Source organism: Chionomys nivalis, chromosome 19 (genome assembly GCF_950005125.1).
Source record: "Chionomys nivalis chromosome 19, mChiNiv1.1, whole genome shotgun sequence".
NCBI classification, from domain to species: domain Eukaryota; kingdom Metazoa; phylum Chordata; class Mammalia; order Rodentia; family Cricetidae; genus Chionomys; species Chionomys nivalis.
In genome coordinates, this window is record NC_080104.1 from 28669135 (window position 1) to 28694251 (window position 25117).

Here is a 25117-nt window from a genome sequence, read left to right on the forward strand (position 1 = left end):
CAAGATAAATGTACAGCCGTTTCCTCAACAGCGAGGCTCTTGTTGCCTCCATTCCTCCATTTAAGAATGAGCACTACCCTGTGAACATTTGTCACCCTGCTGGGGTTTCACACTACCCCTCAAAACAGGGAGGAGCCATGCGTGGCGTTTCCTGGAAGGGATCACCATCAATTTGCAGCAGCTAACACTTCCTGTTTCCACTCGTCAGCATCCTTTGTGCTGTGCACGTAATAACACCTAACCAACAATGCTGCAAATGGATGCAATTATCCTCCATTTCGCTGGATGCCAGGAAGCACAGGAAACTAGGGAAGGTGACAAAGTCACAGCTAATGGTGGCTTTACTTGGGAGTCAAAGTTCATTCTTTTTTAAAAAAAATTATTTGCATATGGATGTTTGAGTGTGGGTTTGTACATGTGCAGGTGTACATAATATAAAACATATATTATATATTACATGTATTATATATATGATATATAATATATACACATATATCACACAATAGAATCATGTATCAGCTGGCTTAAACGTGACATGGAGTCCGCATGTGGTTAGAGGGTATAAAGTCCTGTGGGTGCGAAAGAGGCTGACCCAGAAGGCCTGAATCACGGCACTGAATTACAGAATGAGGAGAAACAATATGGAAGCAGAGATGCAGGTGAGGGTATCTAAGAAAACCCCTGCACAAAGCAACGGCAACTGTGTTTCCTGATAAAGGTAATAAGGACCCATGGGAAGAAGAACACTTGATAAGAAAAGTACTTAGGTAACATATTGAGGAAAGATATGGAAAGGAGACCAGAATCAGATATAAGATTATCTCATTAGATCACCTAACATTACATGGGTATTTTCATAGTTAGAAAATTAATCATCTATTACTTATGCTCCCTTTCATTGGACTATAAAATTGTTGAGTACAGTAATGGTTTGTGTGTGTGTGTGTTCATATTCAAAATTCTAATAATTAGGATTGTTTTGAGCTCACAGTGAGATACACAATAATTCTGGGTACTCAGTATGTATGCTGCTAACAGTAGTAGGGATAGTTTAATGCAGTTCAATGTAGAGAGGATAGAGAGAGGAAACTTTAGAACAAGGATCCCCGGTCATAATGTCACAAACATTTCAAGCCAGACATTTTCTCTGTTGTGGAAGAATACCTTGTAGGATGCTTAGCAGTCTCCTAGATCTCCATCCCTTAAGTAACACGAGCAGGGCCCTGCCAGTTGCAAGCACCAAAAACATCCCAAGCATCACCAAATAGGTCCTAAGGCAAACCTGCCCCAGGTGTGACCCACTGGTTAAGACATTAAGACAATTCTGATACTGAAACAGAATCTCAGGAGGACCTGGATGTATGGTGGCTGGGGGAAGGAGAAAGAAGCGGGCTTAGGAAGAAAACAGGCCTGGTTTTAGATACATTAGGTATGAGACATTTGTGAGATTTCCTAATAAAGATGTACAACAGGTAGTTGGATGGCTGGGTCTGTGCTCAGCGGTTAAGAAGTGGGAATCACATGCACATATATGGGAACTGATACCACGGGAGTAGACGGATTCACTCAGGGAGACTGGGGGAGTGACTCAACGGCAAGGCAGGAACTCTACAGAAAGCCAAAGGCTAAGGGTGGCACCAGATTATTAAATAAGTCTCTAATTAGTTGAGAGGGAAGATCAAAGAGAAGTATGCATCTCAATATCTTTCTGAAATGAGTAATCTCGTTACCTTCTATGGCACGAGTGGAGGCTAAAAATACATGTGCCACGTGCATGGAGGTAGTCAGCAAAGAATGTGATGACTCGTTCCTGTGTTACAAAGAGCCTTGCGTGCATCATTTGCTGAATTTATTTCCTTTCTATGCTTTCAGTGTGAATGTAAAATAAGGCAACCTTAAAGAGTTCCATAATTCTATTACCGTAAACTGGAAACCCTATCATGAATTTATTAGCAATATTATTTCACTGCCTTGTCATCAGCGTTCAAAACCAGCAACTGCAAAGGCAGGCTCGGGGGAAATATAGCTGCTTCGTATAGAGACATAATCTTTAGCTGTTGATGAGGTGCTGCGGTGACAATTCCTGGATAAAATGAAATGTCAGGAAGCAGCAGACAAAAAGAGCTTGCCGGAGAGAAAGCAAATCTAATAACAGGAAATAGTATTGCCTTTGGCAGGAAGGTCAGATAAGTGGGAAGATAATTTCCTACAGGTGACATGATTTCCATAGAGTCACAAAGCTAATAGTCTACAATGCCAATTATGGCGGGAAGGCATAGATGAGGGCAAAGCCCTGCCAAAAAAGGACTCAACACCGAGAAGGCGGCCAGATGCTTTGGGTAAATACTGATTACCTGAATACAAGCTAGCTACCGTGTGAGAAAACACTGCGCCCACAATGTACCACTGGAGGTCCGCCCCCAATGATGCTTACGGTTTTTAGGAGCAGGATAACTAAACCCTTCATGTCAGACTGCGGAAAACACAACTAACACCCTGGTGTTGTCTGTGCTGAAAGTGAGAAAAATCAAACAATGTCTCTGAAATGAGTTCCCCGTGTCACTCATTTGTCAGCTGGGGTATTTATCCCTGTGACACAGAGACCCCTGCCCCCTCATCCCCGTTTACCCTAGCATCCACAGGGAAGACGAGCCTTCTCCCCCCATCTCACCTTCTCTCCCCATCCTTGGCCACCATTAGGAAAGCAGTTAAGAAATGAATTTAATCACCACAGTGGCTGGAGGCTTCTCAACGCCGTCTCCCAACCAGCTGCAAAGAGCGTCACAAGCAGAACGGCTGTCAAACTCTCACTTTAATGGGCACTTACATTTAATGCCAAGCTGATGCCTGGGGAAGACCTTGATTAAATCTGCAGACGGCAGACTAACCCAATGAGAACCTTAGAGTTGTTTAGAAGATGATGTCATCTTCCAAGCTTAAACCCGTGTCCTTCTCGGCAAAACACGACAGAAATTTGCATGTGTGGCGCTGAGCGTCAGTGCGGAAGCAGGATAGGGTGAGCAAACACTCTTGCATGGCTTGACAGACCCCTCAGCTCGTTATAAATCTGTATGAAGTAAAGATCTTCCCCAATGCTTTATTCCACCTCCAACACATTTAAAGTCTGTAACTGTTCTCTGACGACTATAATATTACAGTAAGTCCTAACACATTTACTTAAACTCTTCTAATGTTCTTTCATGTCATGACAACTAAGAGCCTTGTATCCTGTGGGCAGGATGAAGACTACAGAGCAACACAAACGAAACCCAGTAGTATCTCCATCAACAATGCCATCGCTCCAACAGCGACAAGAACCCCAACTTCTTTTTTATTTAACTGTTTCACCTGGTAAGAGCTACATGGCCTTATTTTTTTATTTCACAGTAACAATGTGGAATACTCAGACTTTTTCACCATATGCTTTTTGGAGAGGCCACCATCCTTTTTTTCTGTTCATTTTGGGTTCCTTCTACAACATCCAATTCAAACAGGTCTGCCTTCAAGAAAACAAATCAAAACTGTCGAGACCCATGAAGCATGGAAAAAATTGCTTTTTCCAACCTTCGAAAGCAGCAGTAAATGATATTAATTTCTGTCTTTTTGTTTAAGCCTCTGACTTCTATACTCTTGATCTGCAGACTTCACAAATTCTACACATTCTTCTGTGTAAAAGACAGCCTCTTACTGGGACACTGAACTTGCAGCTGAGATCTAGTGTTATTTGGAAATTTGACTAGAGACATATAAGACATTCAAGATGACATACATTCTTGAAGTTGTCATAAAAAAAAAAAGGCACTAAAACAGATCTGCCATTCTGTCCATGGCCTTGTCCTTCTGCCTCCTGAAATGAGGACATGAGGCACCAGCAAAAGATGGCCCCACATAGCACTGTCACCTACAGAGACTAAGATTCCTCACTGAACTACATGAGATTGTTTGTGTTCAATGCCCCCTTACTGTACTACATGAGACCTATGTTTGGATGTTTAGTGTTCTAAAGCTAACTTAGTTCTGTGGTTAAAAACAGCTCCATGGAGCACTGTACCAACAGATCTCTGCTCCTTTTTCTATTCTTTCATAAGGATACAGCACATCATAAGACTGAAACGTGGTACTCCGAACAGCCCCATTTTCTAAGTACGTCTTTTCAATTTAGATTCTTTTCCAAAGAAAAAGACAAGTGCCCCCTTACCAGAAGAAAAGACTGAAACGGATTAACGGGCTCATATTTTCCACATAGTTGAAAATAACCCGTTCTCTTATATAACAGTCCCAGCTCCTCTGGGTGAGTAGGTATGCAGGGGGAGTCAGGCACCCAGAAGATGGCTCTGATGAATACTGTTCTCATGGGTTGTCTGGGCCCACCTCACCTCCTTGCCAGAAGCAAGCTAGGACCAGGAACTGCATTCATTCACTGTCTGTAAGCCCCACTGCTCGCAGTGAAAAAAACACTAGCTACCAAATCATTTGGTTCATACCTTAGACTTTAAACCTCTTTGCTTTAGTAAGAAGCCAGTGGGTAACGGCTGAGATGCAGAACACTATTACTTACCTAACAGCCTGTCCCTGAGCAAGTAACTACAGGAATTCTGTCTCTCCAGTCCCCGTTCATTTCAGGGAGTCTGCTGCCGCTCACGGGACGGAACTCTCCTGCTGACAATGAGTAACAAACAGGCCATGGAAAAAAGAAAGAGTTTCTAATCTTCATTGGTGAAAGCTGTCTGGGGCAATGAGGGAATGAAGAAAGGGCAAAGCAGAGATGCGTACGCAGAAAACTTGGGGCTGGGGAGACTGGGCTTGCTTAGATGGAGTGCACCAACTGCAGCCGCAACCAGAAAGTTTTTCGTGAGTCCAAAGTGAGGAGCAGTTTAGCTGGTCTCGGTAGGTGGTCTCCACAGGACAGCAGATGCCCCAGACGAGGAAGCTGGGCTTGGGAGTTTTTGTGCACACTGTCAGCATTCCCACTCAGACCAGAGGAAGGCTTTGCCGTTCTCATGGGTTTCAGGCATTGGTGTCCTTGCCACGGCTGTGCTCATGTCAACAATACACAGTCACGCGGGACTTTATCCACTCCTTACGCATTCACTCGGAGCCTCCTCTGCTCCCCATACTGATTGACAGTATGAGTATTTCAAAGACCATTTCAAATAAAGAAGTAATGACTAACTTGCTGTGAAACAGGACTCCCAATCACACAGATATAGTCATATACATGTTCATATTTATTAGCAAAAATGCTTCAAAAGAGGACTGGGTCAAAATTCTAATATGTGAAACTTTAAAAGCTGGTTTTAGTTGTATTTGCTGCCTCAGAACTTTAGTCACTAAGTTCTGTTTTAATTTTCTGAAACAGGATTCAAATCAAAATATTCAATGAAAGATTTCAATAGAACACTGTCTTTTACCATCATGTCAAAAATAAGGTAGAAGCAACCTGCTCTGCTAAGAGATGTCTGTACATGGAGTAGGTAGGTAGAGGAAGCTGTTCAACAGGAGGGCTTTAAAAAGGCAAACCTTACAAACAGGAATGCATTAGCTGGGGGAAAGGTGCACTGAAGTAGCCACATCAATTACTAAAACAATCTTCTAGGTCCTCCAGCTCCATTTCCAGGGAGGAGTTTAGAGAAGCCAAGGCAGACGATGCATCCCTGGTCTTCTGGACACTGGCTTTGGGCTGAGGAGTTTCTGGCTGGCTGAATTCCTTCTTGATGTCTTTGCCACCAGTTAGGATTCGCTGGCTTTCAAGGAAGAACTGATTCGGATGATTCAAAGAAAAGCCACAATCATCCACCTGCCCAAGGAAGCAAATTTAAACCACATTAGCACACAGCAATGCTAGAAATAAAGCTTCAAAGGCTGTCTCCACCCTCACCCACAGCTGAAAACCCCTGATGTGAATCCCAGCTATCCCCATCTGAAATATACAGTCCACTATTTACCCACTTCACTCAGTGGGGCACCCACTGAAGCCCACAGACACCAGGGCTAGTACAGGTGTACACTCAGTCCAGCCCTCTGCAGTGGGCTATTCTTCCTATCCACTCCACTGAAGCCCACAGACACCGGGGCTAGTACAGGTGTACACTCAGTCCAGCCCTCTGCAGTTGGCTATTCTTCCTATCCACTCCATACTCTCAGCAGAGCAGAAGACTCAAGACAGCACCAGGTCAAACACACAGCTACCCCCACCACCCACCATGTTCACAGAACCCGATCACCATTCTGTGACATTCTGGATAACAACTCAGCCCTCCACACCCAATGCACCCTCAATTTTTAAGAGTATCCACATCATCATCCTAATGTCTGCTGATGAATACTCATGATAAAAAATATGTTCCACAGAGCTGCCTGGATGTGCAGTTCAGGGGTAGAGCCCTTTCCCAACATGTGTGCCACCTGGGCTCTGGCCCCTGCACAATATGAACAGAGTCTGGGAAACACACCTGGGAGGATCTACATGTTAAAATGGCCACTAGTGATGCACAGGCCACTGCTTCCCTAGCCCTAAGCAGAAGGCTTAACACATTTCTGACCAAGCTTTTCAAAGTGGTATAAAATCACTTTGATCACTTTGATACTGGTCCCTGGGGCCAGTGTACTTCAGGGCTTAGGTCTGGTATATGTAATCTCATTAGGTATAATTAGAAGGCCGAACAAACAGTCTTACTTAGTGTAACTTCTCCATGTTAATTTGGGGCATCCTGTGATCTGTCCTGTTGGAGGAAATCTTCTTTTTAAATCTTAACTGTGACTCAGTGGGAACCTAATAGCTTATGCTACTTCTTCTCCTCAAATACTGAATGAGTATTATCTCACATTGCTCATTATTCTGTGCCTTTAGTACACCAGAAATGAAGGAGCAAAGAATATCATTCCCAGATTTTGACCCTAAAGTTTACTGATGGTGAAGAAAAAGAGTTTTCTTATCAGCAGCAAGCACTTATGCCCCCATGCGCCAGGTGTCACAGACACACTCTCTGCCGTGCACTCAGCTAGAGTGTCAATATTTTCCAGGATTTTTAGGTAATGCAACTGAAAAGGGGGTTAAAGATCATACCCAAGTGAACACTACCAAGGATGTGCTATGAATGACTATCCTTAAGCCAATGTCATGTGTCCATATACAATAGTCATTCCTGAGAACTGCAGTCTCTTGTTTTAGTGATTCCTCAAAGATGTGGCATAATCTAACAGGGAAACTTCCATTTCCAATGTGAGTCTTCAAGTTCCTTTCTTCATACTCAACCACTGGGTCAGACTACTGCTTCTATGAAACACAGCCTCGCAGCAAACCTTACCTTCTCATTTGCAGTTAGTAGTAACACAAAACACCACTTTGCTTGGTTTTAGAAATGTGATATTTTCAGATCAGAAACCATTATGCTATGTCTTTTTATTTATCTTACTATTCATCCACTTATTTACTAAAGATAGTGTCTCTATATTTCTGCTGTGTTAGCCTGGCTGGCCTTGAATTGTAATTCTCCTGCTTCTGTAAGGCTCCTGAGTAGCTGAGATTACAGGTTTGTGTCCCCATTTTTGGCTTTCACCATTTTAAACACTTCACTCTGTCTTGAGCTGGCTTGTACAAAATAGGTATGTCATAAATATTTACGGAGTTGAGCCCAGAAACGGTCAGTCATATATTTCACGCCTTACTGTATATGTGGCTGTGTTATAATCAGTAGTTTTCCAGAACACAAGAATATATTTGACTAAAATTAAAGCTAAAGAAAAATCACAGCCTGGTAATTCATAAGCTGAAAAATCATTTCCAGAAACTGGAAGTGTAGGGGTTACAGATAAAGGCCATCACTCTGGCGAGGCAGACCAAAGGAAGCTTTGTGGGAAGTGCTGTTTGAGGTGGGCTAGCAAGACGGAGAGGGCAAGACGCTGGGATGGGAAGCGGCCAGCACAGGAGCTGCACAAGTACAGAGCAAAGGGGGAGTGGCACAGGTGCCAGGGGTTCCCATGGCCTGGTATAAAAGGCACATAAAGAGATAAGAAGAAACAACGTTATAAAGACTGGCAGGGACCAGACCTCAGAGATCTCAGGAAGCCAGGGTCTGCCTGACATAGTTCTCTAGGCACAAGGAGGAGATGCGTGTGATTAGATCTATATGGAATCTTATGGCGGGTTGATCTGGGCTGTAGTGAGAAAAGGAGCTGTTGTGACTCAGAACAAACTCAGCGGTGGAACATGTGCCAGAAAAAAAGGGGGTTCCTGCTAAGTCAGCACCTCTAGGTGTCTGGTTCTTTAGTCGGTTAATTCACACTGTGCCAGGAACTGTAGGATCATTACTGTGCTAAGTGACTGGCTGTTTATATCCAGGTTTAAGAATTATTACACAGGGCTGGAGAGATGGTTCAGTGGTTAAGAGCATTGCTTGCTCTTCCAAAGGTCCTGAGTTCAATTCCCAGCAACCACATGGTGGGTCACAACCATCTGTAATGAGGTCTGATGCCCTCTTCTGGCCTGCAGACATACACACAGACAGAATATTGTATACATAATAAACAAATAAATATTAAAAAAAAAAGAATTATTACACAGATCGCCAAGAAAAAAAATCTTTATCTTTTTAACAGTGAGTGACAGTGGGGCTGCTTAACTTGTGTTTCCTCAATGTTTTATGGTAAGTTTGTAATATTATTAACAATGGTATAATTTGTGAACTTCTTTATCTGATTACACCCAATTCCTGAAAAACGTGGAATGTCTCACGAGAAGTTTAAACATTTCTGAAATCAACATATCATAGAAATAAGTTGAACATCACTGTTTACTATAGCACTATGCACAATAGGAAAGATATGGGACCAACCTAGCCATCCAGCAACCAGGGAATGGATAAAGAAAATGTGGTATATACACGCAAGGGAATACTTTCAGGCATCATTTGCAGGAAAATGGATACAAGTGGAGATAATCATAGTAAGAAAATTAAGTCAGTCTGAAAAAGATAAACATCCTCTTTCCCCTCATTTGTGGTCCTTAGATTTTACACAGGCACCAAAATCATGTCTGTGTGTCTGGCATGAAAGGAAAAATGAAACTGTCAAGAGGAACAAGAGGGTGAGAATGGGGAGGGAAGCCTGCTCAACACACTGCACATTAAAATGTCCTTCTATAAACAATACCACATACAGATGGGATTAAACACAAGAAAAATGAATCCAGGTGTTTTGACTAGGACACTTACATTTCTCTGAAGTTGTATTCAGAGGATTTATGCAAGGTCAAATAAACTGGCAATGAAAATTATATAAAACTTGGCTTTAACTGTGATTTTTAAAGAATTTTTTATTTTATGTGTATGAGTGTTTTGCCTGCATGTATGCAAGCACTCTCCAAAGAAGGCAACAGATAACCAAGGAATGTAGTTAGTTACAGACTGTTGTGAGTGCCACGTAGGTACGGACAACCAAACCCGGGTCCTCTGCAAAAACCACCAGTGTTCTTAACAACTGAGTCATCTCTCCTGCTCCTTTAAAGATTATTTATACAAAAAAAAAAAACTTACAAAAATAATCTAATTCTAGATAGTAATATGGAGACGATTTTTTTTTTTTTACTATGAGAAATTTTTCTGTGCCTTCCTTCAAGTTGTTAAAGTGTTGGGCACACCCATCATTACAGAAGGTAACTAAACTCAAGTCTCAGAATGTGGCGTGAGCAAGAGAAAACGCAGTAGCCTTTCTCAGCCTCACTTTCCTCGTCTATGGGACAGTGCGATGATGTGATGTCAGGTTGTTGCGGGAGAAACTAATGGGATATGAATGTTTGAAGAATTGATGTTCTATGGAATCCAAATCAAATGTTTTAAGAGTCAAGAAAGGTAAGTCGATTAAAAATGAGGTAGACTTCCCAAAAGAATAAAGTTATCATTATTTTTTTTAATTTAAAGAACCCCCTGCTGTGTGAGGAGGAAAGACGTGGGCAGGGCATGTGTAGATTCTGGAGAAATGAGTTAGGAAGCTGTGATGGGGTCCTAAATGAGACATGCTGGCGGGTGCAGCTTCTCGCCCAGATGTCAATTGCTGTGTAAGGATGACCCCACAAGAGTAAAGACACTTAAGCGCATTTCGTGTACTCAATTTAAGACTTCAAAAAAATGTGTGATAGGTTTTCACAAGACTTTTGTAGCAATTTATATGCTGAGGAAAAAATTATGCTCAACTACTTGGAAAATAAGTCTACAATCAATATTCAAAGGGATCGATTTCTAAAGAAACCATTTTCAATTAAAACTCAGAGATTAACAAAAGGTCTAGTGTTTCCACTTACTGTCAAAGCATTCAAGAATGCAAATGATGGGGGACAGCAATATATAACTGTTTTGGACACTGTCCCTTATAAACACTGAGGCAGACAGCTATCAGTAGGTCAGCTGTTGACACCCACTGAAGGAATCAATACATTCCACCCGATGACCTTCACACAAATGTAGGTCTCATATTTCTGCCACAGCGAATATAGATCTGAAGAATGGAAGCAGTTCTGTTTTACCTATGAGGTGTTCGGGTTTTAATCAAGAGGTTTGCAATGACAGCTTGTAATGAGGCAGCTGGTGTTACCACACAGCCATATGGAGCTATCATAGCGCTGCTGCAAATGGTATCAATTAACGAGTTCATTTCCAGAACTTGCATTTAAGTGAATTTCATCGCCCAGGCCTGGAAAATGAACCCAGAGGTTTAGTGGGGAGGGAGACAGGAGGGCAGAAAGTAAGTAATAAAAATAGATTCTATTTTTACACCAGAAAAATAATAAGTGAAGCTATCCACATCTACAAATCTACAGTAATAGATCTAATGAATACAGATACTTAGATGCAGTGTAAGCTACACTACTTCCATGAATGAAAGGGTTTTGATACACATCTTGAGTGAACTAAGGCTAGGTTTAAAACTGGCAAATTATAGCCCTAGTTGTATTGGATACCACAAAAGCACACTTGAGAATTCACTAGACTGGGGTGTGGCTCACTTGGTACAGTGCTTGCCTAATATCCCAGAAGGTAAAGGCAGAGGGGTGAGGAAACAAGGTCATGACTGGGCTACAGAATGATTCTGAGGGCAATCTGAGCTATACTAAAAAGCAAAACAAACATGGGATAAGGGAGGGGGGAATAACTTAGTATAACTCAACTTTAAGCCTAATTTAATTATTAAAATTAAAGCTTAGATAGAGAATCTCACATTTTGAAAGTTTGGAGGCTTCTTAATTAAAGGGTCCACAAATGGTTGAGAGCATATATGAATGCTGGGTCAGCAAAGTAAGAAATATAGTCCTGTCATGTAACTGTTTCCTCTTCCATGCTGGAGGGAAGCTTGTGAGACAAGGATGCCAAGGTGGGGGTGCACAGCAGGGTGTTCTAAGGGGGAAAGGGGTGCACAGCAGGGTGTTCTAAGGGGAAAAGGGGTGCACAGCATGGGTTTTCTAAGGGGGAAGGGGTGCACAGCAGAGTGTTCTAAGGGGGGAGGGGTGCACACCAGAGTGTTCTAAGGGGGGGTGCACAGTAAGGTGCTCTAACAGGGTGGGGGGGCACAAACAGGAGATTCTAAGGGGGAAGGGGGTGCACAACAGAAGGTTCTAAAGGGGAAGCTCCTTAAGACAAAGTTGTTAAAATGAGGTGAAATATTCCATCCTGCAGGAAGCTCCTTAAACTTTGGAAGTAAACAATTTAATAGCTTCAGGAAGTCCCTGAAACCAACCAGATTCACTAGGCCCCCATCCTCTCTAAGCGGATAGAAGCTGTTATCAGAAACTCTCAGAGAAGCTGAGATTCCTGGAAGAGGCAGAGAAGCCAAGCTGACAGGCAGAGGTAAAGACCAGCCAAGGTACCTAAAAAAGGCCCAGACCAAATGGGGCACCTGGAAAGGACACACTCTAACCTGCCGAGCTGCATGCAGGCTGTGCAGTATGCGCTAGAGTTCCAGCTTTTGTGAGCTGTCACCATGCTGAGGTGGGCTCTGGTGATGCATCGGTCTTTGAGTCATTCCCACCCCTGTAAAGCAACCCCAGGAAAATTCACTGATTCACCAAGTTGGACTGGTGGAATCTATATATTGGTCTGCTGTTGGTTCCCTAGCTTGGTGAATAAATGCTTGTTCACCTCTTCCCAGAAACAGTGCCATACAAGTCCTCATAAGGCAAGGCATTCAAGGCTGCTGCTAAGAAGCCCAGACACAGGAGGCTGGTGCAGGGCCTATCATGATCAAACTTATGAGACTTTGTTGTTGCTTACTAATTTTCCTTATGACGAATATTTCAAATTTTATAAGAATAAGCTGTTTAAAAAATAAGGGCAATATTTTCCAACTAGATGTAGAAGATTCATGGTAGGCCCATCTCTAGCACTAGATGTTCCTTCAACCAATTGAGGCAGGTTGAGTGAGTTCCCTGGATCCACAGTTTTTCATACATAAACCATAGTTTATGAGTTAGATCATCCAACCTTACCAAGTGCCTCAATGCTTCACATTTCCTGTCTAGAATCACCTCAGCTGACATTCTTCCAAATCTAGGACAAGGTATAGAACAAGACTAGGCTACCAGGCTTTTGAGGACTTAAACAGCCCAGGTTCAAATCTCAGTTACATTCCGACAAGAACTTACCCAGGCTGCTCAGCGTCTCTGTGCTGTATTCATTAATAGGGTACAATAGGACCGGCTGTAGGGCTCAAAGGAGCCAGTGTGCTCAGTGAACTTAGTGATATGTCTGCAGTGCCTTAAGGGTTCCCCAAAGGCTCATATTATTTGTCATTTTAATCATTGATAAGACAATTTCCCTATGAACACTTAGAAATAAATTAAGCAATTACATAGCCAACATTGTAAAAGTCATCTTTTGATGACCAAATAAAAACATGAATATAAAGTTTAGCGCAGTAGCTGATAATGACTCAACAAATGCAGTGTCTTTGTGGGGAGACTTGGGGTAGAATCACAGCCCACCGCCGAGCACGCGAGCACTCAGTGATGAACTATTTTAAGAGGCAGACAGGCCTCCAATGCCCATTCTTAGACATGTGTCCCAGGTTAGGGAGCCACATTCAAATTAGTGCCTGTGAATGAGGGCCCAGTGGGCTGATTCTGCCCTACAGATGTTTTCTGTTGGCTGCATAGAGCTGTCAGTTCTGCTCGCATGAAAGCCTCAAGCCGTGCATAATTCTTCGGTGCACCAGAGTTTGTGGCACGCTTCTCCCAACTGTAGCAACTTCACCTTTCTGGGTGATTTATCTAATCACTGCAGGCCTCTTGGGTCTGTGATTCCTGCTTTCCATATTTCAAACCCGTGTCAGACGGACTCGCTCAGTGCTCCTCTTAATTATCCTTAAATAATTGGTGGGAGCTTCCGTACCAAGGAAGCGAGCAAGATAATGGTCGCATTTCTTTGAATCCCTTGAAATTCCAATCCACACGTAAACCACGGTTCTATCATGCAAAATATAAAACCTGGGAGGCAGATTAAACTACTATCAAGTGGCAGCCACAAATATACCAGACTTTCTTCATGGAGGATGGAAAAGGATGCTGGTTCATCTCGACAGCTATGGCCAAGGCCCCAGATCTAATCCAGCTCAGGGATTGGCAAATTAAATTAAGGACTATAGGTCAACCCTGACCCGCTTCACAAAGTTCTATAAATTCAGCTATGACTACTTATATATTTTCTATGGTAGCTTTTGTGACAGACATAATAAATCCTTTTTTTTTTTTTTTCAAACCAAAAATCTCACCAGTCTTGGTTCCTGAACCTAGAACAGAGTGGTGGGTGCAATAAGGCAGGCATCTCCCTCGGACTATTTCTCCTTCTCTAGGACCCAGCTCAGCTCTTTGGTGCTTTTATAAATCTTGTAAGTTGCTTAATACCATGTAATAAATCTCTTTTGTGTTGAACTATGGAGAGTGACTTTCATTGCTATAACAAAAAGCACCAAGCAAAACACAGAGTAACAAGCACACACATCAATCTGCAAATTTATACAATGTACTTACATTATGTGTCATCTCGAAGTACTTCTGACAGGCTACCTGGTAATGAGTCCCCTTTACTAAATCCAAAATCTAAAATGAATAGGGAAAAGGAAGAAAGAAAAAAGACAAGTTAAGTTTCTTCTCAGCCACCGTGGTCACAGTTGTTGGCCTTCTTATAATCTCCATTTGAAAAGGAAACTCAATACATAAATCATGTAGCATGCTGTGCTTCCGCAGCCTGGGCACTGCAATGGTGTTGCGATTATCCAGGAATGGGTTAGCTCAGCAGTAAAACACAGATGGCAAGTGATAGCAAGTGATCTTTCTGACCTGGCACCCGGGATTTTAATAACATACTTTGACAGCAGGATGAGAGCAGATCCTGGCACTCTGACTTTGATGGTACTGTCGGCACTATCATGTTGCCCATCTTTGTAAAACCATCTATCTATAAATCTACTAATCTAATAGCAGAGGCATGAAGCAATAAAAGGCATTCTTTAGACTTACTTGCACATTACCTGTTTATACAGATGTAACACTAAACACTGTTATGAACACATCAGGAAAAAATGAGTCAAAACCCTCTGGACCAGCATAGAGAGACAACAACTTATCTGCAATCAGATTGTCTTTTCCGTAATATAGTTACTTCTAGTAAAACTCAGCATAATGCACAGTGGATAGCCTATTCTGAACATCTATTAGGGACGCCATCCTATCTTTTGTAAATACAATTTTCCTTCCAATTGTAGTTCATGTAATCTCTTCAGAAAGGCATAAGCACCCATCCTTATCAGAGGAGCACAATGGTAGCTGAAACTTACAAAGTGTCACTGCCTTCTGCCACTTCCAAATAAATAAGGCACACATATTTGACCCATTTATCAAGCACAGAAAAATGCTGGAATTAAGAGATAACCAAAATGAAAGAAAGTAGAATTTTAGAAAATTGTTAATTTGTACTGCCTTTCAAAAGGCTAACCTTCCTGCCATCAAAGAAAGGAACAGTCTTGAATTCTTGCTATCCCCATCAGGGAATACTGCTTTACAGTTTTGACAGAACAAAAGAAAATTATAGCTTAGAAGGGGCATTGAGCACCAGCAAAAATCTGCTAAGGGACTGCTTTCCTCTGGTTGTCGTATATACAAATTTCATACCACTTTCAATTAACTTTAATCTAAAAGATTTGTGTAAATATCAATCTGTCACAGAACCCAGGATTCCATCTACCTCTATGACCCATTTTTTCCTCAATTAGAGAAAAATGAAAAATAAATTCATTAAAAATAAATGACAATACATAAATCAATACATAAAATTTTGTAAGTAATGCCAATACTCTGAGCTTATACCCCAATGCTTGTCCAACAGCCATTAAAGCTGTGCAGTGATGAACTTGAAGCTAATTACTGGATAACAAACACAACAGATTGACACATATAAACTGTCATTTCAAAGGAGACTTCAAACACAGATTTAAGATCTGATCCCATAAATTAACTGAAGACAAAATAAATTCACAGAAATAAAGCTGAACTGTATGGTATATTTATGTTCCTTTTATGTAAAATCAAAACAAGGGAATGGTGCTGGTCACAACTGGCCTGGTCTTCTGATATCAACTAACAATCGTGATAACCCCATACACGAGCCCCACAGACCAGCCTGATCCAGACAATCCTTCTTTTTTTTTAATATTTATTTATTTATTATGTATACAATAATATATATGCCAGAAGAGGGCACCAGATCTCATTATAGATGGTTGTGAGCCACCATGTGGTTGCTGGGAATTGAACTCAGGACCTTTGGAAGAGCAGGCAATGCTCTTAACCTCTGAGCCATCTCTCCAGACAACCCTTCTTTAAGACGCTTCCCAGGTGAGCCTGGGTTATGTCACGGTGTCAGTTAAACCACCCAGCAGAAGAGACTAGAAACATGTGAACTGACAAGGAAGACACAGACCATGAGAAACACAGACTTAACTGAAAATGTTGACAGCTTAAGAACACAGCTGTTTCTACCACCACTCTAGGAGGCGGCTCCTTTTTAACAAAAATATTTTGTCTTGAAATCACGCAGCCATCTATATTAAATAAATGACTATTTTACTAGTCATACTACAGCATGTTTGAGATAACACGAGTATAATTGTGAAGAGATGATGAAAACAAGCAATAGTGGGTTTTCTTGTTTTCTGGCAAGAAAAACTGACAAATTTAGAATGAAGGAGATGAAGCAGAGGAGGTTAAAGGAGCATACATGGTGGGGAGAAAAGGGAGTGAGCCAAGGAGAACTCTGAGAGACAGAGAGCGTGCTCTGCTCTGAGGCAGCTGGGGAGAGTGTAAGACACTATCTTCACTTCAAACAAGAACATCCTGTTCAAATAAAGCTGCCTGAAGGTCTCATAAGGGACAGGATCAATTTTGAAAAGAATTAAGAAATCATGTGCAGCTTAATCTAGCGTTCCATAAAGGAACATAGAAACAACTTATATGTTTTTAAAATTAAAAAGAAAATGTCAACTGACCAAAGAGCACAATTACTAAGAGTCCAGACTACAATCTATATTGTAGGAATGCAGGAAGGCAGGCACTCTCTCAGCCCAGGGTGAACTGCCTCACTCGTGCCAGACTCACTGTGAAGTGCAGACTAGGGTCAGCAGACTGTAGGGCTGCCCAGCGGACCCCACCAGGAGGAGAACAGAGTAGTGGGAAGTACTCAGACTTGGAGATTAAGCATTTCCTAAGAGTCAGACACTGTTTCTTAAAGCAGGCACTTTCCATGAAAATGCCCCATCAGAGTCAATTCTGACGCTTCCAAACAATGCACTACTCATTCTCAATTCCCCGGACTACTTTCTAAATATCATAAACTAGGCTTTAAAAAAAAAAAATTCTAAGAGAATGGTAAGAACTCTTCAACAAGAGGGCTCAAGGCACATATAAAGTCTTTCACTTTCATTTACTAATTCTACAAACTAAAGGGTTTCATTACAACACTTGAAACGTGTATGTGCCACACTTGGTCTTCTTCAGTCCTCTAATACCCTAGCGTGCTCCTGACTCCCACTGCTCCTCCCCTAACTCTAAACCCACCTCCTACTTCCATGTATTATCTGCACTGTGCTCTCTTTTCTTTGATTATGACTGCTTTGTGTATACATACCTTTAAATCTACCAATGCAGTCTGCTCAGTGCATTCACTGCTGCTTACATGTATATGCTCTTAGGACTGACACTTGGCATTGGATAAACCAATTAGGGGGCCCATCTTGGGGAAGACTGATTCTCCCTCTTTCAGCAATTATTAACTGCCTGTAGCCTTTCATCTAGGGTTGGGGACTTGTGAGATCTCCTCCATCAACACTGGCACGTCAACTAGTGTTGACATTGTTCAGGTCTTGTTTAGGCAGCCATACTATTAAGGTTTCAAGAGTGCAGCTTCCCTGTCCTATACAAACGACACAGCCTCGCAACCGACTTCCTGGTCCTGTGGCTCTGACGATCTTTCCACTCCCTCTTACGGAAAGTGAACATGACATTTTCCCCCCTATGGTTCAGCTGTTTCTAAAATTGACATTTATTTCTTATATAAAATATGCCCAATACCATATACCAGTCACTAAACAGTTAGTTGAGTGGTTTTTGAACAACAGCATGGCTATAGAGCTATAATGCTAACATTGTATGTGTAGGCCCACTCTGCTGACTTCAGAAATTTTACAAGTGGTTCTGAAGTACTAGCATTTGCCTATGTAGTGCAACTTGGTGTAGGCTTGCTCTTAATTTTGTGGAATTCCTGATACAAACATTAAACATTGTATTAAGACAAGATGGGAACTGAAACAACCTGCTTTTGGACAGAATGACTTCAAGGCAGGAAATATGAAGTTAAAAATGAAAGGAAAATCAAGATATGCCCCCAAATACTCTAATTTTGATAAAAAGCACAATTCAGTAAATACCAGAATCCAAGAAAGGCTGGGAGACACCCAAGACAGACAGAGTTTGGGCCAGAATAAAAGTGTCCCAAAGGGGAAAGTACAGGAAAGGACGAGGCAGCAACTTAACAGCGCTGTTTCTCCAGCGTGGAGTCTGAAGACCACGAAGAGATCACTCCCTATATTAGCTCACTTTATGTTCCCATAATAAATGTTCAAAATTGGGTACTTGAGTTAATAAAGGGTTATTAACTCACAATTTGGAAGGATGAAAGCCCAATATAGTGAAGTCCCATCAGCTGGCTTCAGTTAAGGATGACAGAAATGAAAGGAAGCTGCCATAAGACAAGAAAGGAAGCCAGAAAGACTCAAAAGCCATAGCAGCTCAGTGTCATGGGGTTCGAAGAACTGCTGGTCCTTTCCAAGGTGTTCACCACAGTGAGGCTAGGCTTGTGCAAACACTGAAAGCATACCCAGACGTGTGCTTCCAAGGATAGCAGCAGAGATGGACCTAGGATAAGAAACAGGGGGGTCAGGGAAACACAAACCACACAAAGGCGGGAACTCAGGTCAAGAAGACAGTGAGGAGGAGTCAGGTGGGGAAATGAGGAAAGAACCACGGAGTCTGCAGTCTGCTGCCCCTGTGCTGTGGCTGCAGCAGCCCACAGAGGGTCCTCTAACAGCAATGGCAAGGACTCTCCAGTCTTCCTGCTCCATTCTGAAAGACCTCAGTAAACCCTACTTCCTCTTCCAGACAGCACTATTTCCAAAGGACAGCACCCCCAGGCCGAGGGAAATAAGGCACAGGCAACTCTGAGGCCTGCCTAACAAATTTTTTAATCATGCTCCAGAAAAAAAAAAAAAAAAAAAATCACATCAATTTTAAAAACAAAATTATCAAAGAAAACATTGCATGAAGATCTAAGAGTATTTTGGAAAAAGTAATAAATTTAGTTTTCCATACCAATATTTAGAGTAAAATTGAGATGCAGGAGCATCATATGGCAGCTTGGCTCTTACTAGCACAGAAAGACTATGTGATGTCATATATATTCCTTGATTTTCCCCTCAAATTTTAGTCATTCTCTATTAGGTACTAAAATCCACCAAGAAGAATTCTAAACTTTTAAAAATAAAATAATTCATCTTTTCATCTTCACAAAAAAGATCATCAATTTGTATTCACTATGTTTAGTAAAGGAAATTACACTTTATCCTCGAGACAAGTTACTGGTTATTTCGCTAAGAGAATTACTATTTCCTTCTCTTTTTATCATCATCCTTTTATTTAAATTTCTTTTATATAATATATTTTGATCATGTTTCCTCCTCCTTCAACTCCTCCCTGGTCTTCTCCCTACCCATATAACTTCACATTCTTGTGTGTCTCTCTCCCCTTGTCTCCACGCTCTCCCTCACCAAACAAATGAAAAACAAACAAAGAAAGAAAAAATACCAGCACCACCACCCCAAAAAAGCTACTTAATTTCTTGGAAGCACTAATTAGATGCACTTTAGAAATAATTATTAATGGTTATGCTAATCTACAACAAATATGCCTTCTCTACTGAAAAACACTATACTGAAAAAGAAATTAAAGACATTCATAAATAACACGATTTCTGTCAACAAACTTGATAATAAGCAATACATTTCTACTCTTACAGTGAGGTCTGTAAAATTACTTGTAGAAAGCTAAACACAATTCTAAGCAGGAGCAAATATAAGGCACCTGTAAAAGCAATCACTCTGCTCAGGATATGTGGCTAGTGCTCAGAACTCAGAGATCGTGGCTGTGAGTGGGGCTCCCCTATAATGACATAACTCAGAACACAGCTGGGATTTTATAGTCTCTATGACCACAGGTAAAAGGCTCAAATGAAACAGATAATTACTTTTAATAGTTTAAAACAAAAATGTCAAAATATTATCATCTCTAGCATGTAATTAACCTACAGATTGCTAAGCTATTTTACAGTGCTTTTCTATACTGAGCTTTAGCTGGTTAACATTTACATTACATTTACAGTAGAGCTGACTCCGACAGCTTGAGAGCCAGTTCCGCCCAGCTCCACACAACAGGTGCAGCCCCACAACAGCTGTTTGACAAGTGATACCACACAAGAGACATGAGTAAATACATACAGCCTCCCAAGAACTGCTTTACTAACACACAGCCTTTCCATACGTCATTGGAGAAATTAGCAATTCAAGAGTTAGTCAGCCCCTCACCAATCAATCATATGTACTACATCTGTAGTCCACGTGGTTCTGTCTGCTACACCAGACAGTAAGATCAGGTCACACCAAAAGACCTGAACTTCTACAGTTAAGACACCTTCATACCCAGATTCTCCAGTTTTCTAGAAAGTATGAAACATGCAAAGAAACTAGAAAGCATGACCCACTCACAGTAGGAATTCACAAGAGGTAACACAGACACAACTTAAATACATTCAAAGAGTTAAAAGAAACCATGAAAATCTCCTAACAAACACTGCAATTATGTGACTGCTACAACGTAGATGAAACAGACAAATTCCTAGAAATATAAATTGACAAAATGGATCCAAGAATAGATAGACCATCAAAATAAAGAATAACAAGCACAAATCAAATCACAATTTAAAAACCTCCCAAAGACATTAACACTTTAAAAAGATATCATGAGAAAGCAGCAGATAGCAAGCCCTTATGAATGTATAGACAAAAGTCCTCAATAAAACACTAGCAAGTCTGGGCCATAGCTACGGTTCAGTGGGAGGGTGTGTCTGGTATGAGCAAGGCCTGGGCTTAGTCCCTCATACTGAAAAATCAACAAAACACTGGTAAATCAAATCCAGCAACACATTTACAAGAATTAGAAGTTATGCCCAAGTGCTCGCATAGTGATGCTAGGCGGTTCAAATATGAACCTCGATACAGTGAGGCTAAAAAGGAACATGTGACTCACCTCGATTGGTGCCCAAGAGGCACCTGAAACACCCAATGTCTTGGCTATTCAAACAAAAACTCCCAGTGAAGCTAGAAGTAGGAGGGATTTACTCAGAATTGTAAAGAATGCATATGAAAATCCACAGTTAATAGCACACCTTGGAGAAGACTGAAAGCCACTCCCTACCAGTAGGAACAAGATCAAGATACTTACTTTCTTTTCCCTTCCTACTCACAGCACAGTACTGGAATTTCGAGTCAGAGAAGACAATTACACAAGAAATACCAGACATCCAGATGGAAGGGCTGTAATGTAATACCACATCTATTCTCAGAAGGCCTGTTCTTACAGAATCCACAGAAACCTAGTACAATAAATTAACCTAGCAAGGCTGGAAGACACATGAATAAAAATCAGCTGTATTTCTAACACCAGTAATGAATGGCCAGAGAAAGAAGAAAATATTTCTATTACAAAGTATAAGGAATGTATTTAGTCATAAAGCAAAAAGCGTGTATGCTGGGAAGTATAAAACACAAGGAAGGAGCCGAAGGAACTGAGAAAAAGAAAAGATGTGCAGTATCGGGTACTGGCAGGCAATGCTCAGCCGTCATTACCACCCAAACACATTGTGTATCCATCGAAGTCCTAACGCTGATCCTGACATACAGAGAAAAAAAAACAAAACAACAACAAAAAAAAAAAACAGGCTCCAAATAGTCAAAACAATATTTAAAAGGAGGAACAGAATTGAAGAATTCACACCTCTGGGTTTTCAAAACCCAGTACAAAGCTATGATATCCGAACTGTAGTATTAGTATCAAGACAGACATACAGACCAAAACAATGGAATTAATAGTCCAGAAAGTACTTTACATACCTATATCCAATTTACTTTGTGTATTTTGAAGTTTCTACTGCTAAGTTAACTACATCTCTAGATATAGTTCACTTCTGTCGAGACTATCAAGTAGCAAGCCACCTCTTCAACGGACATCAACATACAAATACAAAGTGACTTTCAACATCACACTACACACAAAAATTAATTCAAAACAGACTACAGATCTAAATTTCAAAGCCAAAGCTCTAAAGCCGATACAGGAAAATCTAAGTGTCAATCTTCATGACCTTAATTCTGGCAATGAACTCTTTAGATATAAGACCAGAAATATGTGAAACAAAAGAAGACACACCAGACTTCACCCACGCTCAAATATGTTTCCATCAAATTGCATTACCAAGAAATTAATAACCTATAGAAAGGGAAAGTACATTTCAATCATCTATCTAATAAGGGCCTCATATACAAAATAAAAGAACTATTACATTCAACAAGAAAGTAACAACCCAACTGAACTGAGCCAAACAAGTGAACAGATACCTACTTAAAGATGATGGACAACCGGCCTATCTATAGAGATTTAAAAAAAAAAAAATCACTACGTTCGACTCTGATATAATGTGACTTATTCCAAAAATCACAGGACAGAGGCACGATACAAAGGAAAACAGGTGAGAAGACTTGGGGAGAACGTCATGAGAAATGCAGTAGGGAAGATTCCATTTATAGTCAATGCCCAAACAGGCAAACCACAGGACGGCAGGCAGCGGTTGCCAACAGCTGGAAAATGAACAATAAAACCTGAGTTTTCTCCTGAAGTGATGTAAAAATTAGAAACTTGACAGAGGTGGTAGCTGCACAAACTGTAAAAATAATGGCTATACGTGTTAAGATATCTTAAGATAACCGCACATGAAGGCGATTCTAATGAAAAAGGCATCTTTTAAAACCCCATTTTCACCTGTGATTTACATCTTGTGTATTATTCACATCTTTGTTTCTTATCAGCTGGTTTTTAAACAATGCATTAAATACTCCAAAGTCTAGGCATAAAAACTGCATTCATTTCATTGCAGAGGGATTTTTCTTTGGGCTGCAAACTTGCAAAAAGATAATGACATGGAGACTTATTGTTAACTATGAAAGTTTGGCCTTAGCCTAAGCTTGTTCCTAACTAGCTCTTATAACTTCCACCAACCCATTTCTTTTCATCTACATTTCTACATGTCTTGGCTATCGTTACTCTGTACTGCCCATCCTGCTTCCTCTCCATCTGTCTATCTGGCAACTCTGCCTTCTTCTTCCCAGAGCTCTCTCGGTCCAGAAGTCCCACCTATACCTCCCGCCTAGCTATTGGCTGTTCAGCTTTTTACTAAACCAGTCATAGTGACACATCTTCACACAGTGTAAAGGAATACTCAACATTTCATAGCAAAGGCTTTCAATGAAAGAAGGAACCAAGAAAAAATTCAACTGAATTTAAAAGAAAAATGTGTCAAAAAAAAAAGCAGGAAAGCAGAGCGACAGGAAGTGGAGTTTGATCTCCAGTGCCTGCCAGTGTGAGATTTGGCCTCCTGCACCTCTGATCCAAAGCTCTGAGCAGGTCCTACCCTAAGTCTCAGATTCCTCATGGAGGAAACAAGGATAATGACAATGTCTTGTGAAGAATGAGTGGGGCACAGAAGAAGGCTCAGTGGAGGTGAAAAGAGGAAAAGCATCGTAGCATCCATGGTTCCTGCTCACACAGGCACTCTGTGAATCATTACATAGGAAAGAAAACTACCATGGACTTGACGCACTCAGGAGTCAGAACAAAAGACACTGCTCTTTCCAAGGCACGGCGTGCAACGACTGCCACGTGAGCGTAGTGGCTGCGCGTGAGTGAGCTGTCATAGCCACAGCACAGAGCACGGGACTCATGAAGCAAGGACAGTTCTGTTCACAGGCAACAGTTATGGGAATAGGCAAACAAGCAACATAAAAATTTCATGTGTAGTTTTTCATAAAAAATTATGACCAGTGATTTTATTCTCAATATTTTGATCACATATTCTTAAAATTTGGGTATCTCAAAAACACAACATTTTCATCATAGAATTATACATTTTTTATTTTGTCAAAGAAAAAACTGAAAATTGGACTTGCAAGATGGCTCGGTGGTTAAAGGTGCTGACAGCGTGAGTTTCATACCAGGAACACACATGGTGGAGAAAATTTACTTCTCAAAATTGCCTCTGACCTCCACTCTGTGGCATGTGTGCCTTTATGCACATATAAATCAAGTAAGTAGGAGCAAGGCTTGTGGCCCACCCAGGTAGTGACCCCCATTCCTGCTGCAGCTCCACCCTGCTGCTTGGCACCATGCACACCATGCCCAGGAAGGGACCCCCACTCCCCCTGCCTGAGCACCCCTGTATCCTGGTATGCTGTTGCAGGCAGTAGGTCCCATCCCTGCTACCTGAGGACCTGGGTACTGTGTACCTCCTTCATGTGGCACTGTGATACTAGCCCCTGCCACTGCACATCTACAGAACCATGTGAGCCTTCCCCAGACTTCTGAGGGTTTTCAGTGAAAGATTTCTAACTCTTCAAGTCTGCTCCTGTGCTCAGAGGATGAACCTAGCCCTAACTGAGCTGGGACTACTTCTAATACCCCATTCACACATCAACGTAAAGTCAAGACAGAACAGAGACACATAAGAAATTAAAAGTGTTAGGACAAATGGATATTTACAGAACATCCCACCCAAGCACAGAATACACATTCTTCTCAGCAGCCATGGAATATTCTCCAAAACAGACCACAAAACAAGTCTTAAGACAGACAAAAAAATAAATAAATAAATAAATAAAATAATATCCTTAATAAAAGGATAAAGCTGGATGTTAATGGTGATAGAAAATACACAAACTCATGGAAAGTAAACAACACACTACTAAATAATTGGATCAAAGACTAACTCAAGAAAGAAATGAAAAGCTTTCCTATTTATATCCATTTAATTTCCTTGTCTTGCCCTAGTTTTCCAGATAGTACTTCAAGCAATTCTTCCCTAAGAACTGCCATGGCTGTTTTCCCATTGCTTGTATGTTTATCTCACGTAAATACTTCATATATCAGGTACACATGTAGCTGTGGATGGTCAGGAAGATGATTTCTGCTTAACTGCATAATTTTGATGAATAGAAATAATACTGGGATACTTTACATTATTCAGACTGACATAGAAACACTAGTATTCTCAGTCACAAAGACAGCCTTTTACACAGACAGCTAATTTGAGACGCCAGAAAAAATTCAAAGCAGGCTCATTGCCCCAACAAATACCTGGCTGCCCCTTGAGAAAAATACATGAGGTCATTTTCTCTGGTGTTTTGCTAATTCAAGGTCAGAGCT

The 25117-nt window shown here is 41.1% G+C and overlaps 1 protein-coding gene across 3 annotated transcripts in view; it reads right to left on the bottom strand.

The window, feature by feature from the left end:
- Positions 1-5042: 5042 nt before the first annotated feature.
- The window catches only part of Prim2 (DNA primase subunit 2), a 250298-nt gene continuing 230223 nt past the window's right edge, over positions 5043-25117 (bottom strand). For 2 of the 3 annotated variants that reach the window (XM_057794656.1, XM_057794657.1), the window contains exons 14-15: positions 14015-14083; positions 5043-5797 (exon numbers count right to left, since the gene is read on the bottom strand). In XM_057794656.1, coding sequence (XP_057650639.1) covers positions 5573-5797; positions 14015-14083 — 294 coding nt within the window. In that variant the 3' untranslated portion in view covers positions 5043-5572. The remainder of the gene's footprint in view (positions 5798-14014; positions 14084-25117) is intronic. The other variant, XM_057794658.1, reaches the window with a different exon arrangement.